The 20409-nt window shown below is 40.6% G+C and overlaps 1 protein-coding gene and 1 pseudogene across 5 annotated transcripts in view; one reads left to right on the top strand and one right to left on the bottom strand.

Moving 5' to 3' along the window:
* Positions 1 to 749: 749 nt before the first annotated feature.
* Positions 750 to 20409, bottom strand: part of CLCC1 (chloride channel CLIC like 1) — a 32050-nt gene continuing 12390 nt past the window's right edge. For 3 of the 4 annotated variants that reach the window (XM_032249907.1, XM_032249909.1, XM_032249908.1), the window contains 11 exons: positions 19482 to 19621; positions 18997 to 19098; positions 16933 to 17040; positions 13679 to 13900; positions 13319 to 13459; positions 10081 to 10174; positions 8495 to 8592; positions 8082 to 8228; positions 5875 to 6207; positions 3629 to 3887; positions 750 to 1393 (listed from right to left, as the gene is read on the bottom strand). In XM_032249907.1, coding sequence (XP_032105798.1) covers positions 1332 to 1393; positions 3629 to 3887; positions 5875 to 6207; positions 8082 to 8228; positions 8495 to 8592; positions 10081 to 10174; positions 13319 to 13459; positions 13679 to 13900; positions 16933 to 17040; positions 18997 to 19098; positions 19482 to 19610 — 1695 coding nt within the window. In that variant the 5' untranslated portion in view covers positions 19611 to 19621 and the 3' untranslated portion in view covers positions 750 to 1331. Of the gene's footprint in view, positions 1394 to 3589; positions 3888 to 5874; positions 6208 to 8081; positions 8229 to 8494; positions 8593 to 10080; positions 10175 to 13318; positions 13460 to 13678; positions 13901 to 16932; positions 17041 to 18996; positions 19099 to 19481; positions 19622 to 20409 lie in introns of all 4 variants that reach the window. The other variant, XM_032249910.1, reaches the window with a different exon arrangement.
* LOC116531186 lies at positions 11751 to 12671 on the top strand (annotated as a pseudogene). The gene has a single exon (XR_004260306.1). The product of XR_004260306.1 is annotated as a 40S ribosomal protein S2 pseudogene (transcript).

Below are 20409 nucleotides of genomic sequence, written 5' to 3'. Positions count from 1 at the left end.
AAAAAAAAAAAAAAAAAAAAAAGAATGGGACAGAGCAAGGCCTGGATTAACACTGAATCACAGACTGCAAAAGCCCACCCTTGGAACAAGCTGGCAGTTTCTTCCACTCTGCTTGCACAGCTGGGATGGGATCTAGGGATGTAGACCCCTGTTCAAAGTCACTCGGGTGATTTTGATGGGCAAACAGAACTACTTCTCTAAATGGCCAATGTTTTAAGAAAAAAAAAAAAAAAAGATCGTCAAAATCTGGAATTACATTAAGGGCTGAAGTCAAACCTGGATCACATTATGTTTCATGTATTTTTTTTTTTTTTTTTGAGACGGAGTTTCGCTCTTGTTACCCAGGCTGGAGTGCAATGGCACGATCTCGGCTCACCGCAACCTCCGCCTCCTGGTTCAGGCAATTCTCCTGCCTCAGCCTCCTGAGTAGCTGGGATTACAGGCACACGCCACCATGCCCAGCTGATTTTTTGTATTTTTAGTAGAGACGGGGTTTCACCATGTTGACCAGGATGGTCTCGATCTCTTGACCTTGTGATCCACCCGCCTCGGCCTCCCAAAGTGCTGGGATTACAGGCTTGAGCCACCGCGCCCGGCCCATGTATATTATTAAGGTATGATGTCCTGGATAGCATTTTAAAAACTCAGGTAAGTTTCATGGGGCTTTTCTTATAAGAAAATTCAGTAAGACAGTATACCAAACCCAATGTAAAAATAAGTTTAAAATTAAGTAAGACAGTATGCCAAACCCCAATGTAAAAATAAGTTTATTTTATGTATCTGATAGTTCTTACAGCCTGTAAATATTCAACATTATTCCATTTAAACATTGTTTTTAATAGCTGTCTACCTTGTTCTGATTTTCCTAAAGCTTCACACTACATAGGCTGGGCATGATAGCCCATGCCTGCAATCCCAACACTTTGGGAGGCCGATGAGGGTGGATCACTTGAGGTCAGGAGTTCGAGACCAGTCTGGCCAACATGGCAAAATCCCATCTCTACTTAAAAATACAAAAATTAGCCAGGCATGGTGGCGCACATCTGAAATCCCAGCTACTTGGGAGGCTGAGGCAGGAAAAACGCTTGAACCCAGGAGATGGAGGTTGCAGTGAGCCAAGATTGCACCACCGCACTCTAGCTTGGGTGACAGAACAAAACTTTCAGAAAAAATATAGTAAAATTAAATTTTAAAAAAGTTTCATACTCTAAACCTTAATTTTAATGACATATTGCCTAGTCAATAGACAAGCCTTATGTCTTTTCTGGTAATAAACTGGCCTTGTGTGTTCAGTTTCCTTTCATACTTAAGTCTTTCCTGAATTGCTGTCGTCATTCAACAGCAGTTGCATGGTGCCTTGCTGTCAAAGTAGATTTCGTCCCCAAATGGATATCTGTAATGAAAGAATACAAAGGTGAAATTTTACTTAAAATTTTTTAAAAATAATTGTTTTTGGATTAAAAGGCGTTAACTGCAAGCAGCATTAATTCCACTCACAGTTACAGTCCATCACCTGGGGATTCACTACTTTTCAGAATCAGATCACAGATCAAAAGACAGCTCTCACCATGGGGGCATATCCCCCAATCAGTGTGAACACATCTTGTCCCCAGAGGACTACTTTATATGCATGGATGTTCACAAATTTATTCTAAACCACAGGTGTCTGTCAGAATTCATTTGTTACATGCCCGCTGTGTTAAAAATCTTAAAATCCTTTTGCACTTCTTAGAAAAAAATAATCTGATGAAATACTAAAGATGTTTGCAGTATTAAATTAGAATATACTAACATGTATAATTTTTTTGAGACAAGGTCTTGCTTTGTCACCCAGGCTGGAGTACAGTGGCTCAATATAACTCGCTGCCACCTTGTGATCCCCCTGCCTCAGCCTTCCAAGTAGCTGGGACTACAGGCATGTACCACCATGCCTGGCTAGTTTTATTTTTAGTAGAGACAAGGTCTTGCTTTGTCGCCCAGGCTGGTCTTGAATTCGTAGGCTTAAGTCATCATCCTGCCTTGACCTCCCAAAGTGCTGGGATTGTAGGCATGAGCCACTGCACCTGGCCTAAAATGAAATTGTTACAGGCATGTAAGTAACACTTCTTGGATCAAAATGTGTATTCTGCATTTTATATTTAAAAAAAAAATCAAAAAGTGCTTGGGATACAAATGTCTGCATGAAAATTTACAGACTTTATTCCTGACTGGTATCATTTTTAGTTAGCAGCTGAACATAACTTTATAGTTGTGAATATGGTTAAAATAAAGGACACCTGATGTATATGAAATCTGCTAGCTAAGGACAGGTACAAAATTAATGCATAGCTTTTTAAAAAGTTTAAAATGTACAATCAGGAGAAGGGCACAAAAAAGAAAAAAAAAAAGTTTAAAATGAGGAATGCTTTTGATAATCAGAAAAACTAAAGTGCTGACTCATGGCCTGTCTGCAGTTAATGAAGGCACCAAACTCTATTTTTTCCTCATCATGGTATTCTTCTCTGTGTAGAGATCTCTAAAAATTCAAACGTCCTGTGGACAAAACAATATGATTTGCTATAATATAAATAAGATATGCTAATATCTAATAGTCTCCACTGCTAGGATTCTGAGTAACAAGAAAAAGAGGTCTTATAAAAAGCCCATACATGGCCGGGCGCAGTGGCTCAAGCCTGTAATCCCAGCACTTTGGGAGGCCGAGGCGGGTGGATCACGAGGTCAAGAGATCGAGACCATCCTGGTCAACATGGTGAAACCCCGTCTCTACTAAAAATACAAAAAATTAGCTGGGCATGGTGGTGCATGCCTGTAATCCCAGCTACTCAGGAGGCTGAGGCAGGAGAATTGCCTGAACCCAGGAGGCGGAGGTTGCAGTGAGCCGAGATCGCGCCATTGCACTCCAGCCTGGGTAACATGAGTGAAACTCCGTCTCAAAAAAAAAAAAAAGCCCATACACTTCATCTATTGGGAACAGAAAGAAAGTCATTTTCAGTTGACTGACTCTGTAAAACAGATTACCAATATAACAAGCTATGTTATCTAAATTGCCCTGGCAGTCTTCAGTTTTGTCTAAGTAAACAAAGTAAAAGGGAAAATAAGGATGCAGGCCTAGTAACAGCTGCAGAAAAGATGAAACTACAAAGCCACAATGACCTGTGGGCAACCTACACAGAGACAAGCTGAGGTGTCAGACTGATCCTGGTAACGCATACTCCATGGCTGCAGGAAGATGCTGGAGTGCATCAAGTGGGTGGTCGGAACTACAGTGGATTCCACTAGGCAATGTAAGTTGGTTAGTGGGTTCCTGTACATGCCTGTAACAATAAAATTTCTTTTCTAATGTCCCCCATTCTAACTGGCCTCCTTAACTATCCAGAATCAGTGATGCCTGCCATCTGTTCATCTTAAAACATAAATTCTGAGACTGTTTTCTAAAATTAGCACTTCCTACTACATATCAAAGATGAAATCAAAAGCTTTTATATACATACGTGTGTGTGAATTCTAATTGTCAGTAAAAATGTGAATGTTGAAGTTGGCACCTGTGTAGTAATCAGAATACTTGCAGGTAAGAGAACAGACAGTATACTTTACGAAGCTAAAAGAAGACTTGAGAGCTGATGCTTGCCGCTAACTGGATCCTGTCCATGTGGTCCAGCCGTACTTCTTGCTGGGCTGCGTGTGCTGCCTTGGTCTGGGCTGCCCTCAGCATCCGACGTGAGCTGGGCTTTTTCTGCTGCAGGTTGACCTTCTGTATTCCCTGATGTGTCTCGGCCAGAGACAGACTTAGCAGGTTGGCTGCCTTCAGTACTGCTTTCTTTCAGTGTGCCTTCCCCAGGAATTCCACCAATCTCCGTGGGCTTTGTATCCAAAACAGGTGATTTATGCTATAAAGTACAAAATTACATTTTGTTTTAACCATTTAATGTAATGTGGACTCTTAGTAATCAAACATGCCTTACAAGTTCCCACCTAAATCCGTTGTAGCAAGCTCCAGACTGTGTCAAATCCATGGATCATAACTATATAAATGTTGATTGAAACCTCACCATACTCTACAGGAGAACTCCCACGGAGGAGTGGGAACACTTAGGACATACTTGGGGTCTAGCAGCCCAGCTTAGAAGGGGTCAAGAGAATCTGTAATCAGTATTGTTAATTTCTCTTGCCTGGTGAGAATAATTCATTTGACAAATATTTATTGAGCATATAGTAAGTTCTAAGTATTAGGGATACCGCAGGAACAAAATACATAAAACTGTTCTCACTAGAACTTATATTTAGGTTAGAAGAAAATCGCAAGTATGATATCTATGTTGAATTAAGGAGGCTATGTAGAAAAAGCAGAAAAAAGATGAGTGCTGAATGTGGAGTGGGCTGGTAGGATCAAATTACAGTTTAAGGTGGTCTGAAAAAGTGACGAGGCCAGGCATGGTGGCTCACACCTGTAATCCCATCATTTTGGGAGGCCAAGGTGAGAAGAGTACTTGAGGCCAGGAGTTTGAGACCAGCCAACAGCAAGCCCCCCATCTCTACGGAAAATAAAAAATATTAGCCAGCCATGATGGCATATGCCTATATTCCTAGTTACACAGAAGGCTGAGGCAGAAGGATTGCTTGAGCCCAGGATTTTGACGCTGCAATGAGCTATCACACCACTGCACCCCAGCCTTGGCTGGAGTGAGACCCTGTCTCCAAAAATAATAAAAATGAGTAAAGGCCTGAAGAAAGTTACCATACGCTGTATGAATGAACACTGTAGAGAGAGTGAATGGCAGGTACAAAGGCTCTCAGTTCAAGGAACAGTCAGGAGCCCTTGGGCTGAAGCAGAGTGAACATGGAGGGACAACAGAAGGTGACCAGAGAGGCAGTGGATGTGGGGGAAGGGGAGTCCAAGGAGGCTTCTAGGCCATTGTGATTAAGTGGCTTTCCCGTCAAGTGAGATGGAAGTCACTGGAAGACTTCTGAGATGGGTGACAGGTAATAGTCACCCAGGCTAGAGTGCAGTGGCATCATCTCAGCTCACTGCAACCTCTGCCTCCTGGATTCAAGCAATTCTGCATTAGCCTCCCAAATTAGCTGGGATTACAGGTGTGCACCATCAGGCCTGGCTAATTTTTTTGTATTTTTAGTAGAGAGAGGGCTTTGAACTGCAGACCTCAAGTGGTCTGCCCGCCTTGGCCTCCCAAAGTGCTGGTAAGCTACCGCGCCTGGCCCATCTTAAGGTTTTCTAGGTACATATAGATATGTTTTTAATTTTAATATGAACTGTATGGGAAGGGATTCTATAGTTTCCCAGATTCTGTTATGCTCATAACTATTTCAAAGGTTTACAGCTGCAACTTACACTTTTCAGGTGACAATAAAAAACAGACTCATAGTGGTGAGAAACTTCTCACCATTCTACAGGTAAAAAGTACAGTCTAGCCAGCCAATGACACAGAAGATTTAGAGAAGCAATGTTTTTGATCCCTGGCCCCAGTCCACTCTTGCATCCAGCTAAGCCTTTAGGGCTCCACTGCCCCTTCCCTAGAGCTCCAGGCCTTCAGTGATGCCTCCTCTCTGATTTCTTCAAAGACAGAAATTTCAGTTATGCTCACATGCTGGCTTCCCATGAAGGTTCCTATGAATTACCATCTGTTCTAAGAAACTACTGTTACATTGTATTTTACGTAAAAGTTAAATCTAATTTTATTTCTTCTGAGAAAGCTGAACTAACTTTTGACCAGAAAGGGGAGAGCGAGAGTGACTTAATTATATCACTCATGATATAATTAAGGATGAAAGGTAAATGAGCAAAGACAATCAGAACTCTTCTAGAAGCATTTAGGACCAGTAATGAAGGGACCGCAGAATAAACAGTTGCTGACTTACAGTGGGTACCACCGTGGGATGCTCTCGTGCCTCTGCGTCTGGTAAATCAAATGCCCGAAGCACTTCAGGGCTCCTGTTGCCCATCTGAAATTTCAAGTCAACATCTCTCTCTCTCAAAATCTCTCTTCTACTCTCATATGTTTTGGCATAAGGGCCTTGCTCAATGGGGCCAGTTTGGCCTCTGTAATGGAAATCTGCATCACCTGCTCCACCATCGAGTCTGTAATTAATTTCCTTCTGCCGTCTTCTATCCCATGGCAGGGGAGGTTCTCTCCCAGGACCACCTATATGTCTCAGCACAGGAAGTGATTTTCCAGCACCGTAGCAGAAACTCTATAAGGAAAAGAAATACATTTTCCTGAGTACTTAATGGCTAACTTACAAAGAGGTTATGAGGCATTTTATTCAAAGTGTTAACAAAATTATGTAAATGTAATTTAACTTGTGACATTTAGACATAATAGTTAATTTGTAATACAAGCCAGAGTAATTTAATACATCACTCAGTATTCAGTAGACATTTTAATCAGCTAGATTGAACTGTAACAATGGCAGGATGAAGCCTAGATATTTAAATTAGTAGGTTCTAGTTGTCTGATAATTATTTATGTTTCTATTCATGCCCATCAAAAAAGGTAAATGCTAAAAGTAAAGTTGTATATCATTATGTAAACAATCTCCTGTACACTTATTTTTACAAATACAAACTAGGCTTAAGTTACAGCTAAAATTCAAAATTCAACAGGTTTTGATTCACATTCCATAAGAAAAAGTAGGCAACAATTCTGACAGTGTGGCCCAGGGACCCCTCAGGGGATACCTGAGACTTTTAGGGGATCTATGAGATCAAAACTTTTCATAATATAGACATTGTCTTTCTCACTGTCCCCTCATGAGTTCACAATGGAGTGTTCCAGAGTCTAGAGTGACAGCCACACTCGGACTCATGGGATACGTGGTTGTGGATACAGTGCCCATGTTTTTAAAATTTGTTTTAACTCCTAATATGTAAATATCAATAAATATAATCACCTTAAGAGCTGTTTGTGGGCTTCAATTTTTAAGACTACAGAGGTCCTGCGAACAGAAACTTTGAAAATTTCTGTACTAGTTTTTCAAATACTATTTGAAGACAAGCAAAAATCAGAGTGAAACTTTCCTTAGGGAGCACATGAAACAAAAACAGATGAAGATTCTGCTGATAGTTTCAGTTTCAGAAACTAAACTACGACCATAGAACTGATGTCACCTAAAAAGTACCCATCAACCACTGAGTCCTGGAATCACAAGCCAAAAAACAAAAACCAAAAAAGGAATGATTTCAAAGTGAATAGAGCATAGTGCATCTTGTATCCTTAGGGAGGAGAATTTCCCATGGCACATTTAAGTTCTTTTTGTTTTATGCAACAACTGCTTTACTTGGGTAATAGCTAAAAAATCAACAACAAAAACACTGAATAGACCATGGACGAATGACGAGTAATATTTCTTCTTAATAAATGCCTGCTCCTAGATCCCCAAACTCTTTCTCAGCATACCCAGCTTCTTCCAGATCCCTTTTTGGTTCTATGTCAAACTCAATGCTCTTCCCTTCTCAGTGCTGCAAAAATTCAGACTAGAAATAAGAAGGCCCCTTTCGCAAGGAGGCAGTAATCAACTTCCTATTTCCTGTGTATTAATTTACCAAGGTTAAAGAACAAACTTAAAAAGATGTTATTATTCTAAACCACTACTACAACGTATGCAATCAAACTAGAGAACTACTTTCTTGATTAGGAAAATATACAGGTAAGTCCAGGCTGGCCACCAGAGTGAAACCCCATTTCCACTAAAAATACAAAAATCAGCCAGGCATGGTGGCGCATGCCTGTAGTCCCAGCTACTCAAGAGGCTGAGGCAGAAGAATCGCTTGAACCCAGGAGGCAGAGGTTGTAGTGAGCCAAAATCGCACTGCTGCACCCCAGCCTGAGCAACACAGGGAGACTCCATCTCAAAAAACAAAAAAAGGAAAAATATACAAGTATAATAAATCTGTATCACTTAGAGGGGCGGAGGGCAGGAAAAAAATCTGTATCACTTGAAAATCATCTTCTCATTAAGCGTAACTTAGCCTGATTTACAACATCAAAGAACCACAATAATTTTAGCATTGCCTTTTTTCTGTAAATCTTGCTAAGTACTGACATTGCTAATATATTAATACTAACCAGGACAGCTAATGCCATAATTATCAGCACTGGAAGATGAAGCAGCGTTGGAATTTCCTTCATGAGTGCTTTAATAAATTCCCCAGTTCCTTTTCCAACGTGCTTCAGTGGCTCTGTGACAAATGTGGTGAATGTAACTGCAAGTGCCTAAAACAAGAGAAAAGCAAAAAATTTTCTCCTCACAGGACTAAAGTACAGGATGAGTCAAAATTCATTGTGTACTGAGGTTACATAAATTAAAATGTATGTTACATAAATTAAAATGGGCCATTTTTAATGTGAAAATCACTGTGCAATAGTATTTTTTCTTGGACAAAGTTTTCTTATCAGCAAAATAACACTAAATTTCTTTAAAATACAAGGGATTTCTGACTTACTTTGTATAAGTAATTTTTACAGAACATATGCTATACCTTTGTTGGTGGGACCAACCAAATAGGGTTGACTAGTAAGAGCTCATAGTATTTTTGGCATGGGTCATCCTTATAGGTCCATGAAATTCTCAACCATTCTGTTTAGAGAAACAGACAAAACACAGATCATTTTTTTAATGTTGCATTTCATCCCCAAATAAGACATTACTTTGGTTTTGATCCTCCCTGACCACCCACAAATGCTGATTTTTAAATTTTTCATCTTATGTCCAAAACCATGTTTAAAAAATCCATTCAAACTATACATGTTTTATGCAGATAAATTATATTTTATAAAAATGTCTAAAAGGTAAATAAAAGCAATGTTTCACACACACAAATGAGGACAGGTAAAATGGGAAGTCTAGGCCGGGCGCGGTGGCTCACGCCTATAATCCCAGCACTTTGGGAGGCTGAGGCGGGTGGATCACGAGGTCAAGAGATCGAGACCATCCTGGTCAACAAGGTGAAACCCCATCTCTACTAAAAATACAAAAATTAGCTGGGCGTGGTGGTGCATGCCTGTAGTCCCAGCTACTCGGGGGGCTGAGGCAGGAGAATTGCTTGAACCCAGGAGGCGGAGGTTGTGGTGAGCCGAGATCACGCCATTGCACTCCAGTCTGGGTAACAGGAGCGAAACTCCATCTCAAAAAAAATTAAAAAAAAAAAAAAACGTAGGCCGGGCGCGGTGGCTCAAGCCTGTAATCCCAGCACTTTGGGAGGCCGAGGCGGGTGGATCACGAGGTCAAGAGATCGAGACCATCCTGGTCAACACACCGCCATGCCTGGCTAATTTTTTGTATTTTTAGTAGAGATGGGGTTTCACCATGTTGGCCAGGCTGGTCTCGAACTCCTCACATCGTGATCCACCCACCTCAGCCTCCCAAAGTGCTGGGATCCACAACTTTTTAAGAAACATTTATTTTGGAACCCATCTATAGAATTCTGTGTCAGTCATGGACTTGCATTTATAAAATGCCTTAGAATATTATTAAACCATCGCCATTGCTAGATATACACAACCAGAGGTACTGAACATTCATGAGAATGTTTATAAAATGTGAAAGAATAAAAAATTCAATACGTTTTCCCTTAGTTAAAAAAAAGTATAGTAAAGCTACAACATAAAATTTCACAAGTCAATATAAGGCCATCAAACTTAAAATGGATATTAATTCATATATACATTCATTAACTCGTTTAATAAACTTCTATTGAGGACCTAGAATATACCAGACACTATGCTAAGGACAACATGAACAAAAGCAAGCACTGGATCCTTCACAGTCTAATGAAGGAAGATAGATGATATCAGAGTCAACACATATACAACTTCCATTCCTTCCCTGTGACTTTACATGAACACAAAAAGCCACTGGTTTTATTTTATTTTTTTTAACTTTTTCAGGCAAGTGCTCAGTGTGAAGGTCACTGGTTTTAAACCTGAAATGCTTCTTGCATGTTCTTCTGATATTAAAGATTCAGTCATGAAAAGCCTCCTCTGTTATTTTATCATTTTCTTTGTTCTATGTTCTCTCATTCTCAGAATTTCTATTCAAAATAAGGCCAGTGCACAAACACCTTACCCCAGATACTTCCAGTCCAGTCCATCTTCTTGGCACATACATCGTTAAATGGCTCCATCTTGGCGACTTCAGCCTGATGCTGTGCAAAAGCTAGCTGACCGAAAGGGAACCAGGAGAAGCCATTACCAATGAAAGTTAGGCCTACACATCCAAAAGACCTTCATTCAAAGAGTGTCTTCACCATTCATCCAAACCAGACTTTTAAAATTTTTAATTAAAAAAAACAACTTTTTTTCTCTGAGACAGAGTCTCGCTCTATCGCCCAGGCTGGTATGCAGTGGCAAGATCTCAGTTCATAGCAACCTCCACCTCCCCGGTTCAAGCGATTCTCGTGCCGCAGCCTTTCAAGTAGCTCGGATTACAGGCGCCCGCTACCACGCCCAGCTAATTTTGGTATTTTTAGTAGAGATGGGATTTACCATGTTGGCCAGGCTAGTCTCAAACTCCTGACCTAAAATGATTTGCCCACTTCGGCCTCCCAAAGTGCTGGACTGTAGGAAAACATATTATTTTTAAAGAGTAGCTATTTTCAGCTCATGGAAAAGTACAGCTTTAATGCAACAAGTAACCACAAAGTAGTACTAACTCTAATTGCCTTCTCTGTAAGTAATTATAATGAAAAAGGAAAACTTTACTAAAAATATTGTTTTTAAATATTAGTTCAACCAGGTGTGGTGGCATGCACCTGCAGTCCCAGATACTCAGGAGGCTGAGGCAGGAGAAAAACTTGAACCCCAGAGGCAGAGGTTGCAGTGACCCGAGATTTTGCCATTGCACTCCAGCCTGGGGGACACAGCGAGACTGTCTCAAAAACAACAACAAAAATTAGTGCTAGCCATACAAATTAAATGACTACTTCTTTATTTTATTTTTGAGTCAAGAGTCTTGCTCTGTCGCCCAGGCTAAAGTGCAGTGGCGAAATCTTGGCTCACTGCATCCTCCACCTCCAGGGTTCAAGCAATTCTCTGCCTCAGCCTCCTGAGTAGCTGGGATTACAGGTGCCCGCCACCACGCCTGGCTAATTTTTCTATTTTAGTAGAGATGGGGTTTCATCATGTTGGCCAGGATGGTCTTGAACTCCTGACCTCGTGATCCAGCCACCTTGGCCTCCCAAAGCGTTACAGGCGTGAGCCACCGTGCCCGGCCCTTCTTTTCTTTGATAGTTCATAATATCCTATTTTGCACTAGATACTTTCCAGCACAATGACCAATATAAAATCACTGAGGTGACAATACTCAACTTTTCCTTCCACATGGAATCTGTTTTTAATTTGTAAATAATTAGTTCTAGATACTTTAATACTCAGGGCAAAAGGTTAAGGAAATGTCACAATGCTTTAACCAGATAAAATCATTGAAAATACTTAGCTACTTGACTCGCTCTCTAGAAAGATCTAAAATTTTCTTTCAATTATTATGCTATGTTGATGGGAATAGTAGTGGTCCTTTCAAATTTCTATATACAGTATAATCCCAATTTTGAAAGATAAAATCTAGGAAAAACTGGAAAGAAATACCTCAAAATATTGACAGATTATCTCTAGGTGTTTATAGGTGATTTTAAAAATTGATTTCTTTGTATCCTTCTGTCTTTTCTAAATTCTGTGCCATGAACATACTACTTATATATTCAAAAAATAACCTAATTTTTTAAAAATAATATTTTGGCATCTTCTCCGATAAAACACCAAATGGCGGATGACGCCGGTGCAGCGGGGGGGCCTGGAGGCCCCGGGGGCCCTGGGATGGGGAACCGCGGTGGCTTCCGCGGAGGTTTCGGCAGTGGTATCCGGGGCCGGGGTCACGGCCGTGGACGGGGCCGGGGCCGAGGCCGCGGAGCTCGCGGAGGCAAAGCCGAGGATAAGGAGTGGATGCCTGGTCAAAGACATGAAGATTAAATCTCTGGAGGAGATCTATCTCTTCACTCTGCCCATCAAGGAATCTGAGATCATTGACTTTTTCTTGGGGGCTTCTCTCAAGGATGAGGTTTTGAAGATTATGCCGGTGCAGAAGGAGACCCGTGCAGGCCAGCGCACCAGGTTCAAGGCGTTTGTTGCTATTGGGGACTACAATGGTCACGTCGGTCTGGGTGTTAAGTGTTCCAAGGAGGTGGCCACTGCCATCCGTGGAGCCATCATCCTGGCCAAGCTCTCCATTGTCCCCGTGCGCAGAGGCTACTGGGGGAACAAGATCGGCAAGCCTCATACCGTCCCTTGCAAGGTGACAGGCCGCTGTGGCTCTGCGCTGGTGCGCCTCATCCCTGCGCCCAGGGGCACTGGCATTGTCTCAGCACCTGTGCCCAAGAAGCTGCTTATGATGGCTGGTAGCGATGACTGCTACACCTCAGCTAGGGGCTGCACTGCTACCTTGGGCAACTTCGCCAAGGCCACGTTTGATGCCATCTCTAAGACTTACAGCTACCTGACCCCCGATCTGTGGAAGGAGACTGTATTCACCAAGTCTCCCTATCAGGAATTCACGGACCACCTCGTCAAGACCCACACCAGAGTCTCTGTGCAGAGGACCCAAGCTCCAACTGTGGCTACAACATAGGGTTTTTATACAAGAAAAACAAAGTGAATTAACATTGCAAAAAAAAAAATAATAATAATAATAATATTTTGGTATCATTTCTAGCAAATAATGACATGCCCTAAATTACCTACATGAGAATTTTTTAATGTGTCCACCTAGCTTTATTCTTTTTTCCCCCCCTTTTTTGAGACAGACCTCACTCTACGGCCCAGGCTGGAGGGCAGTGGCACGATCTCAGCTCACTGCAACCTCCCAGGTTCAAGCAATTCTCCTTACTCATCCTGCTGAGTAGGTGGGAGTAGGCACATGCCACTACTCCCGGCTAATTTTTGTATTTTTAATAGAGACAGGGTTTCACATGTTGGCCAGGCTGGTCTCAAACTCCTGACCAAGTGATCTGCCTGCCTCAGCCTCCTAAAATGCTAGGATTACAGACATTAGCCATCATGCTCAGCCCACCTGGCTGATGTTAACAGTAGTAACTAGGTTATGAAAATTAGGACTGAACCTTTTTACCCACTAACTGGTCAAGGAATCAAAAAACAGTCAACTAAGAATTGTCGATTTAATTCCTCCCTACCATGGACCACCTCTAATCTCTGCCTCCAACCCACATCCAAGGCTAGATTGCTCTCAATGGATTAGTATTCTCTTATTGTGAATAAATGTGTTAAAACTGTAAAACTCTCCACCCATGTAATACCTTATATAAATATATCCAATTCCATCCCAGACTGAACAGAAAGCTGATGATTAAGACACGCCTCAATTGAGTGTACCAACGTACATACGTCCACAGCTCGGTAGCCACTAAAACCACGATGCAGAGCAGACACAGAAGTACCTCAGAACAGAGAGAAGCAGAAATCAGCCACCAAAAACATTCAGGGCAACTATAAAGAACTGGACTTAAACACACAAAATCATTTCTACAATTTTGAGGCTTGTTCATCAATACAGCATGAATGATCTAGTACAGGTTCTTAACATAATTATGCTCAAGTTAGGAAAGTATTTAAAAAGGGAACTTAATCACGTTGCCCTTTCCCTCATCCCATCTTACCATTAACACATTATATGGATCCACTCCAAAGGAATCTTCAAATCGCCACTTCCATGTTTCAAAATCATGAAGCTTAAAATTAATTAAAATATCACTTAGTGCATCATCCAAGGCACCTGGTTTCCAGTCTTCTCCATTGAGAAACTTCTGTATTTCTAACAAAGTTTCTCTTTTAAGGATAATCTCAGCATCAAAATGCATATCGCCTTTGTTTTCGCCAGGCTAAATGAAATTTAGCAAACACAAACAATAGAAAAAGATTTTTATTACTACTTGGTGAACCATCTTAAGACAAAAGCCAATTTGGAACTAAATATTAGTTTGCAGTATTTCATATGTATAAGAATAAGAGCCTGGGCAAGATGGCTCACACCTATAATCCTAGTGCTTTGAGAGGCCAAGGTGAGGGGATAGCTTGAAGCCAGGACTTGAAGACCAGCCTGGGCAACAAAGTGAGACCCCATCTCTACAAAAACTCTGGGTGCAGTGGTGTGGAGAGGAATTGTCTGTGCCCCAGATTTGAGGCTACAGTTAGCTTTGAGCACCCACTGCACTGCAGCTTGGGAGACAGAGAAAGACCCTGTCTCTAAAAAAACTAATACTATCCACCTGTCTTCACAGGCCAACATGAAAACCAAAGACAATACATGTAAAAAATTTTTTAAATTCTAGCACTCAACGCAAAAAAGATACTGTAAATTTCACTAAAATACAGTTGATTCTTGCTATTCACAGTGGTTATCTTCTATAAAGTCACCTCAAACACCGATTAGCAAGTACTGAACCATTACTCCTATAGTAAACATAGGGTTTGGTTCCTGCAAACCTCTGGGATAGCATTTTCATCATTTGATCGCTTTACGTGTGTTTCTGTACATTCCTGTTTAAGGACACCTTATTTAATATATGTATAGTTGACTCATTAACACTGAACATATGGACAACTGTTCTATACCTTATGCATGACTGAAGCCTATCTAACATACAACCTTCTTGCACTCAGGAACACCAGACCTCAGTTCAGCACTGTATCAGAGGGCCATTTTAAACAACGAAATCATGCTGTTTAATGAATGTCTCTAAATAAATAATTAAAAATTTAAAAATCACCACTCTCCCCTCAAAAAAGCATGAAAAAATATACCAATAAATAGGCTACAAAAAAGACACTTGTTTGCAGTATGGGAGTGAAACAAAAAAACAGTTTCAGTTGTCTTATTCCATCTCAGCTGGGAATGCATGCAACAGGCCACCCAAATTTTGTGCCACTCTTCATAGTGTCCAAGTGTAACCACAAACACCTCAAGTTTTGACTCTGGGGTTACACAGACTTAATGAGGTAAATTCATAAATATGGAATCTGTGAAAAATGAGGATCAACTGTGCATCTTTATTTTATGATTCACGGCATGACTTTTCATTTGCTGACAGTTTTCAGATAGCCTAAAATCTGTATTAGTTCAAGCAAGAAAAATAGGAGGGATCTCAAACAGCAACAAAATAATGGGTTTCCATGAATACGTATTTATAACTATCTTTATTTGTGTGAGTTCAGCTTAGCAAAATCACTGTAAACAAATTCTACATTAATTTGCCAGCTGATACAAAAAAATTCCTTTTTCTTTTACAAGAGTAAATACAAGGCCGGGTGTCATGGCTCACGCCTGTAATCCCAACACTTTGGGAGGCTGAGGCAAGTGGATCACTTGAGGTCAGGAGTTCGAGACCGGCCTGGCCAACATGATGAAACCCTGTCTCTACTAAAAATACAAAAAAATTAGCTGGGCATGATAGCAAGTGCCTGTAATCCCAGCTACTCGGGAGACTGAGGCAGGAGAATCACTTAAACCCAGGAGGCAGAGGTTACAGTGAGTCAAGATCGTGCCCCTGCACTCCAGCCTGGTGACAGACTCTGTTTCAAAAAATACAGATATAAAAAAAGTAAATATAAAATGAAAAAAAAGTCACAATTATCACAAATCACCAGTAAGCATTTTTAAAAGCTATCATTGATTAATAATATGTTTTAAAAATCAGAAACTAAAGATTTTCAGGCATTTCCATCTTTTGTTCAATCTGTTTCCTTATCTAGGTTCTGTTCTACACTGTACGCAGTTGTAAGACTCAAATTAGAGGGTGCACATATGAAACTCATCTGCTTCTATACTTCCAGAATAAGGTGGCATTGTCAAATTATTCATCTAACATTCCCTTCTCTTTTGGTGACTTCTTACTGTACCAGAAGATGGGAGTATAGCAAGTTTCGCCAGCTTGCACTATGCTGATGTAGGGGTCTTTCATTTTTGGAGATCTGCCTGTGAGCAGTTCTGGTAGGTGGGGCTAGTAGCCACATCAAGACCAAAGGCTGGTCTCTAACTCTCTAAATCAATTCTGGTGCCATACGCAATAGGAAAAAAAAAAAACATCTATGAGCTTTCTAAATGTTGTAAGTTATTAAACGTTTTCTTAATGTTTTTACTTCCCAAAGTGAAAATAGTGACTTTTTAAAAATGGAAATTTTGGCTGGTGGCTCATACCTGTAATCCCAGCACTTTGGGAGGCCAAGGCAGGCAGATCACCTGAGGTCAGGAGTTCAAGACCAGCCTGGTCAACTGGCAAAACCCCATCTCTACTAAAAATACAAAAATTAGCCAGGCGTGATGGCAGGTGCCTATAGTCCCAGCTACTCAGGAGGCTGAGTCAGGGAGAGCTGATTGAACCCAGGAGATGGAGGTTGCAGTGAGCCAAGATTGTACCACAGCACTCCAGCCTGGGCAACAGAGCAAGACTCCGTTTTTTGGAGACTCCGTCTCCAAAAAAAAGAAATTTTAACAATTATGTGAACAATAGGTTTACAAAGTAGCACTCGCCACAATAAACAAGGATAAAAACTACGTAAAACACATTTTTCTTTTCCTCAGCATATACTGAGAGAAAACAAAGAGTAGGGTCAGCAGAGAATTATCACCCCACCTCCCCACCTCCATTAACTGGTAGAGCAGTGCACAGAGTTGAGTAAGTAAATCCATACAAACTAGAGGAGAAAGAGCACTCTGCACTGCTCATCTTCTACCAGACCACTGCAAAGCAGTATAGTGGTACCTTTAATCCTGTATGAATAGCTTCTGGTTAAAAAGTCAGTCAGGTGGTCTCTGTTAAAAAGCATCATGATGCTTTCACTTCTTTATACTATTTGCAATTAATCAATAAAAATATCCACTATACTGATTAGTATAACACCATCAAATACTCACAAGTCCAAGTTTTCCAGCTTCAATTAAAATCTTACTTAAGTATCTCCTAAAAACAGGATTGCTTTGACTTTCATAGTCTTCCCTCTTTTTCTTTTCACACTCATCAATCTGTAATCATAAAATCAATTCAACATTAGTTACAGTCAGAGTGTAATATAAGGGTTAAGCTTCTAGCCTAATGCTGCCATTAAAATCAAGGTAAAGAGCTAGCTGTTTTTACCAAGCTTGCATTTATCAGCTGTAATACATCACAGTGCAGACCTGGCTTGCTTCCCCATGTTCTCTTTGCAAAGGGCAAGGAGGCAACAAATAAGGAGCACAGAGAAGGACGCAGCAGTTTCCTCTGCTTTCAGGCAAGGTTTGTAAAACCATTTTACTTCCAAACCTTAAAGAAACAACTTAGGAAAAAAAAAGAATTTGAGACTCCATTTTACCAATCATGTTTCTTGCAATGTTTACACAAGTCACAAACAACGGAATAAAAAATTTCTGTAAAAAGGCATTTCTGCACTTTTGCTGTGCAACCACACTAGCTCACTATGCAATAATACACAAAGTGAAGCAATTTTTTTAATATATTTTTTTCTTGTGGCTTCCTCAAATCATGACAGTAAAGCAAATTTTATCCAAGCACATCTTCCTGCACACTCAGTTGAGACTATTAACATTTAATGAGAATCACAAGAAGGTGAGTATAGATCTTATTGGGCTATATCTGGATCTCAATGAACAAATTCTCCCACTCTCTCAAGCTGGGACTTATTCACTCTAGTTCTTCCCTATCCCTTATTCCCCCTACTTCCCTAAGCCATCAACATTTGCCTATTCTACCTTTTATAAGTTTAAGGCCTGCCTCTTATCTTCAACCCGTCACTGCCTCATTTCAAGCCTTCAGCATTGCTGGACCTCTGCAGCCTCCACTGATCTCACTGACACCCCCCTTCTCCATCCCAGGCCCCTCCACACAGCTACCAGTTCACCCTGCCTATCAGCCAACTGAAGGTGGCTCCCACAGCAAATAACTACATTCACGTCTCTTGACTTATTTATTTTTGTATAAACTCTACTTCAGCTACATTTTTTTTTTCTTTTTTTTTTTTTTTTGAGACGGAGTTTCACTCGTGTTACCCAGCCTGGAGTGCAATGGCACGATCTCGGCTCACCGCAACCTCCGCCTCCTGGGTTCAGGCAATTCTCCTGCCTCAGCCTCCCGAGTAGCTGGGATTACAGGCACGCGCCACCATGCCCAGCTAATTTTTTGTATTTTTAGTAGAGATGGGGTTTCACCATGTTGACCAGGATGGTCTCGATCTCTTGACCTTGTGATCCACCCGCCTCGGCCTCCCAAAGTGCTGGGATTACAGGCGTGAGCCACCGCACCCGGCCTCAGCTACATTTTTTTAAGAGGATTGGATAAATGAAGGAATGAACAGTGATTACAGACTAAATTATAATAATCCTTTGTAAGAGTAACTCTTATGCTTATAACCTGGTAATAGGCACATTTCTACATTTGCTACACTTCTTGAGAGTTTACAATGCCTCCGAGCTGTGATAGAGAATTAAGATGAATGAAATGTACTCCTTGCACCAAGAAGTTTACAGTCTGGTAAAGAAATACAACACAGAGAGGTCAATGTTATTACACGAAAATACAAGGTACTATTAGGAAAACCAAGGCTAGAATAACTAATGGGAAACCAAGGTTAGGGTATCCAAAGAAAAATCTGACATATAAAAATCATAACAGTGTGGCGATTCCTCAAGGATGTAGAACTAGAAATACCATTTGACCCAGCAATCCTGTTACTGGGTATATACTCAAAGGATTATAAAGCATTCTATTATAAAGACAAATGCACATGTATGTTAACTGCAGCACTGTTAACAATAGCAAAGACTTGGAACCAACCCAAATGCCCATCAATGATAAACTGGATAAAGAAAATGTGGCACATATATACCATGGAAACACTAAAAACACAAATATATAACCAGAGACAAGAAAACAGAGCAATTTAACATAATATAAAAATATGAAATTTATGAATGAAAAAAACTAACCTTGTAAGTTAAAGAATCAAGTTTGTGATAACATTTCGATATTTCATCAGCATATGCCAAGTCAGGACTGACATCCTTTTCCCCTGAAATACCATATTTTGCCTAAAACAAAGTAGAGACATTTTATTTCTTTATAGTAACAAAAATAACCTTTGGTTAATGAAGACTAAGATTCTGACTTCATCATTTCATGACTCTGCATGTTAGATACTTAAATTGTACTGAATCACAAAAAAGAAGTTTCAAATGTACATCCTAAGAACTAAAATCAAATTAGTTTGCTACTTCAAGGGCTTTATATTCAAAATCAGTACCAGATAGGTTTGAAATAATTTCAGATTAACAGTGTCAGGAAAATATTCTGCTTAACTGCTAATCATGGACACATGATCCTCATAGCTCTGTGAAAAACAACAGAGCTAGATTATTTCCATCATGGGACTAATAAGGTCTTACATACACATGCACAATTTTTTTTTTAATACCTGAGATTTTCTCATTGTTCCTGAAGCAGCGTCATAGTTAAGCATGTCTGTGGGGTCAATCCAGTCATCATCCTGAGCATAACCAGCTACCAGCAGTAGACATTCACAAAGGAGCAAAGACCACAGCATCCTGTATAAGGCTAAAACAATTTTTAATATATATTATGAAATAGAATTCTTTTTTAAATAAACTGGGTTTTGGGTTTTTAAATTTTTTTTAGAGACAGGTTGTTGCTCTGTTGCCCAGGCTGGAGTGCAGTGATACAATCGTAGCTTACTGCATCCTCTAACTCCTGAGCTCAAGGGATCCTCCTGGCTAGTTGGGACCACAGGCCTGTGCCGCCACACCTGGCTAATTTTTTTTTTAATTTTTAGTAGAGACAGGGTCTCACTATGTTATCCAGGCTGGTCTTAAACTCCTGGCGGCCATCCTCCCACCCTGGCCTCCCAAATTCCTAGGACTGCACCCAACTGATTGTTTTGTAATGAAAACGACTTTCTTCTAGAGTTAAGATAACACTTTCTGAATAGTAACTAAGGAAGAAGGTACATAAAATAAAAATAGGGCCGGGCACGGTGGCTCACACCTGTAATTCCAGCACTTTGGGAGGCCGAGGCGGGTGGATCACAAGGTCAAGAGATCGAGACCATCCTGGTCAACATGGTGAAACCCCGTCTCTACTAAAAATACAAAAAATTAGCTGGGCATGGTGGCACGTGCCTGTAATCCCAGCTACTCAGGAGGCTGAGGCAGGAGAATTGCCTGAACCCAGGAGGCGGAGGCTGCGGTGAGCCGAGATCGTGCCATTGCACTCCAGCCTGGGTAACATGAGTGAAACTCCATCTCAAAAAAAATAAATAAAAATAAAAATAAATTGTTCATATATTTTAAAAACATGCATATATACAAAATATGCTCATTAAGATA

The sequence above is a fragment of the Sapajus apella genome, unplaced genomic scaffold (assembly GCF_009761245.1).
Source record: "Sapajus apella isolate SASKATOON/1434 unplaced genomic scaffold, GSC_monkey_1.0 scaffold69, whole genome shotgun sequence".
NCBI lineage: Eukaryota > Metazoa > Chordata > Mammalia > Primates > Cebidae > Sapajus > Sapajus apella.
This window is presented reverse-complemented; position numbering and strand designations above follow the sequence as displayed.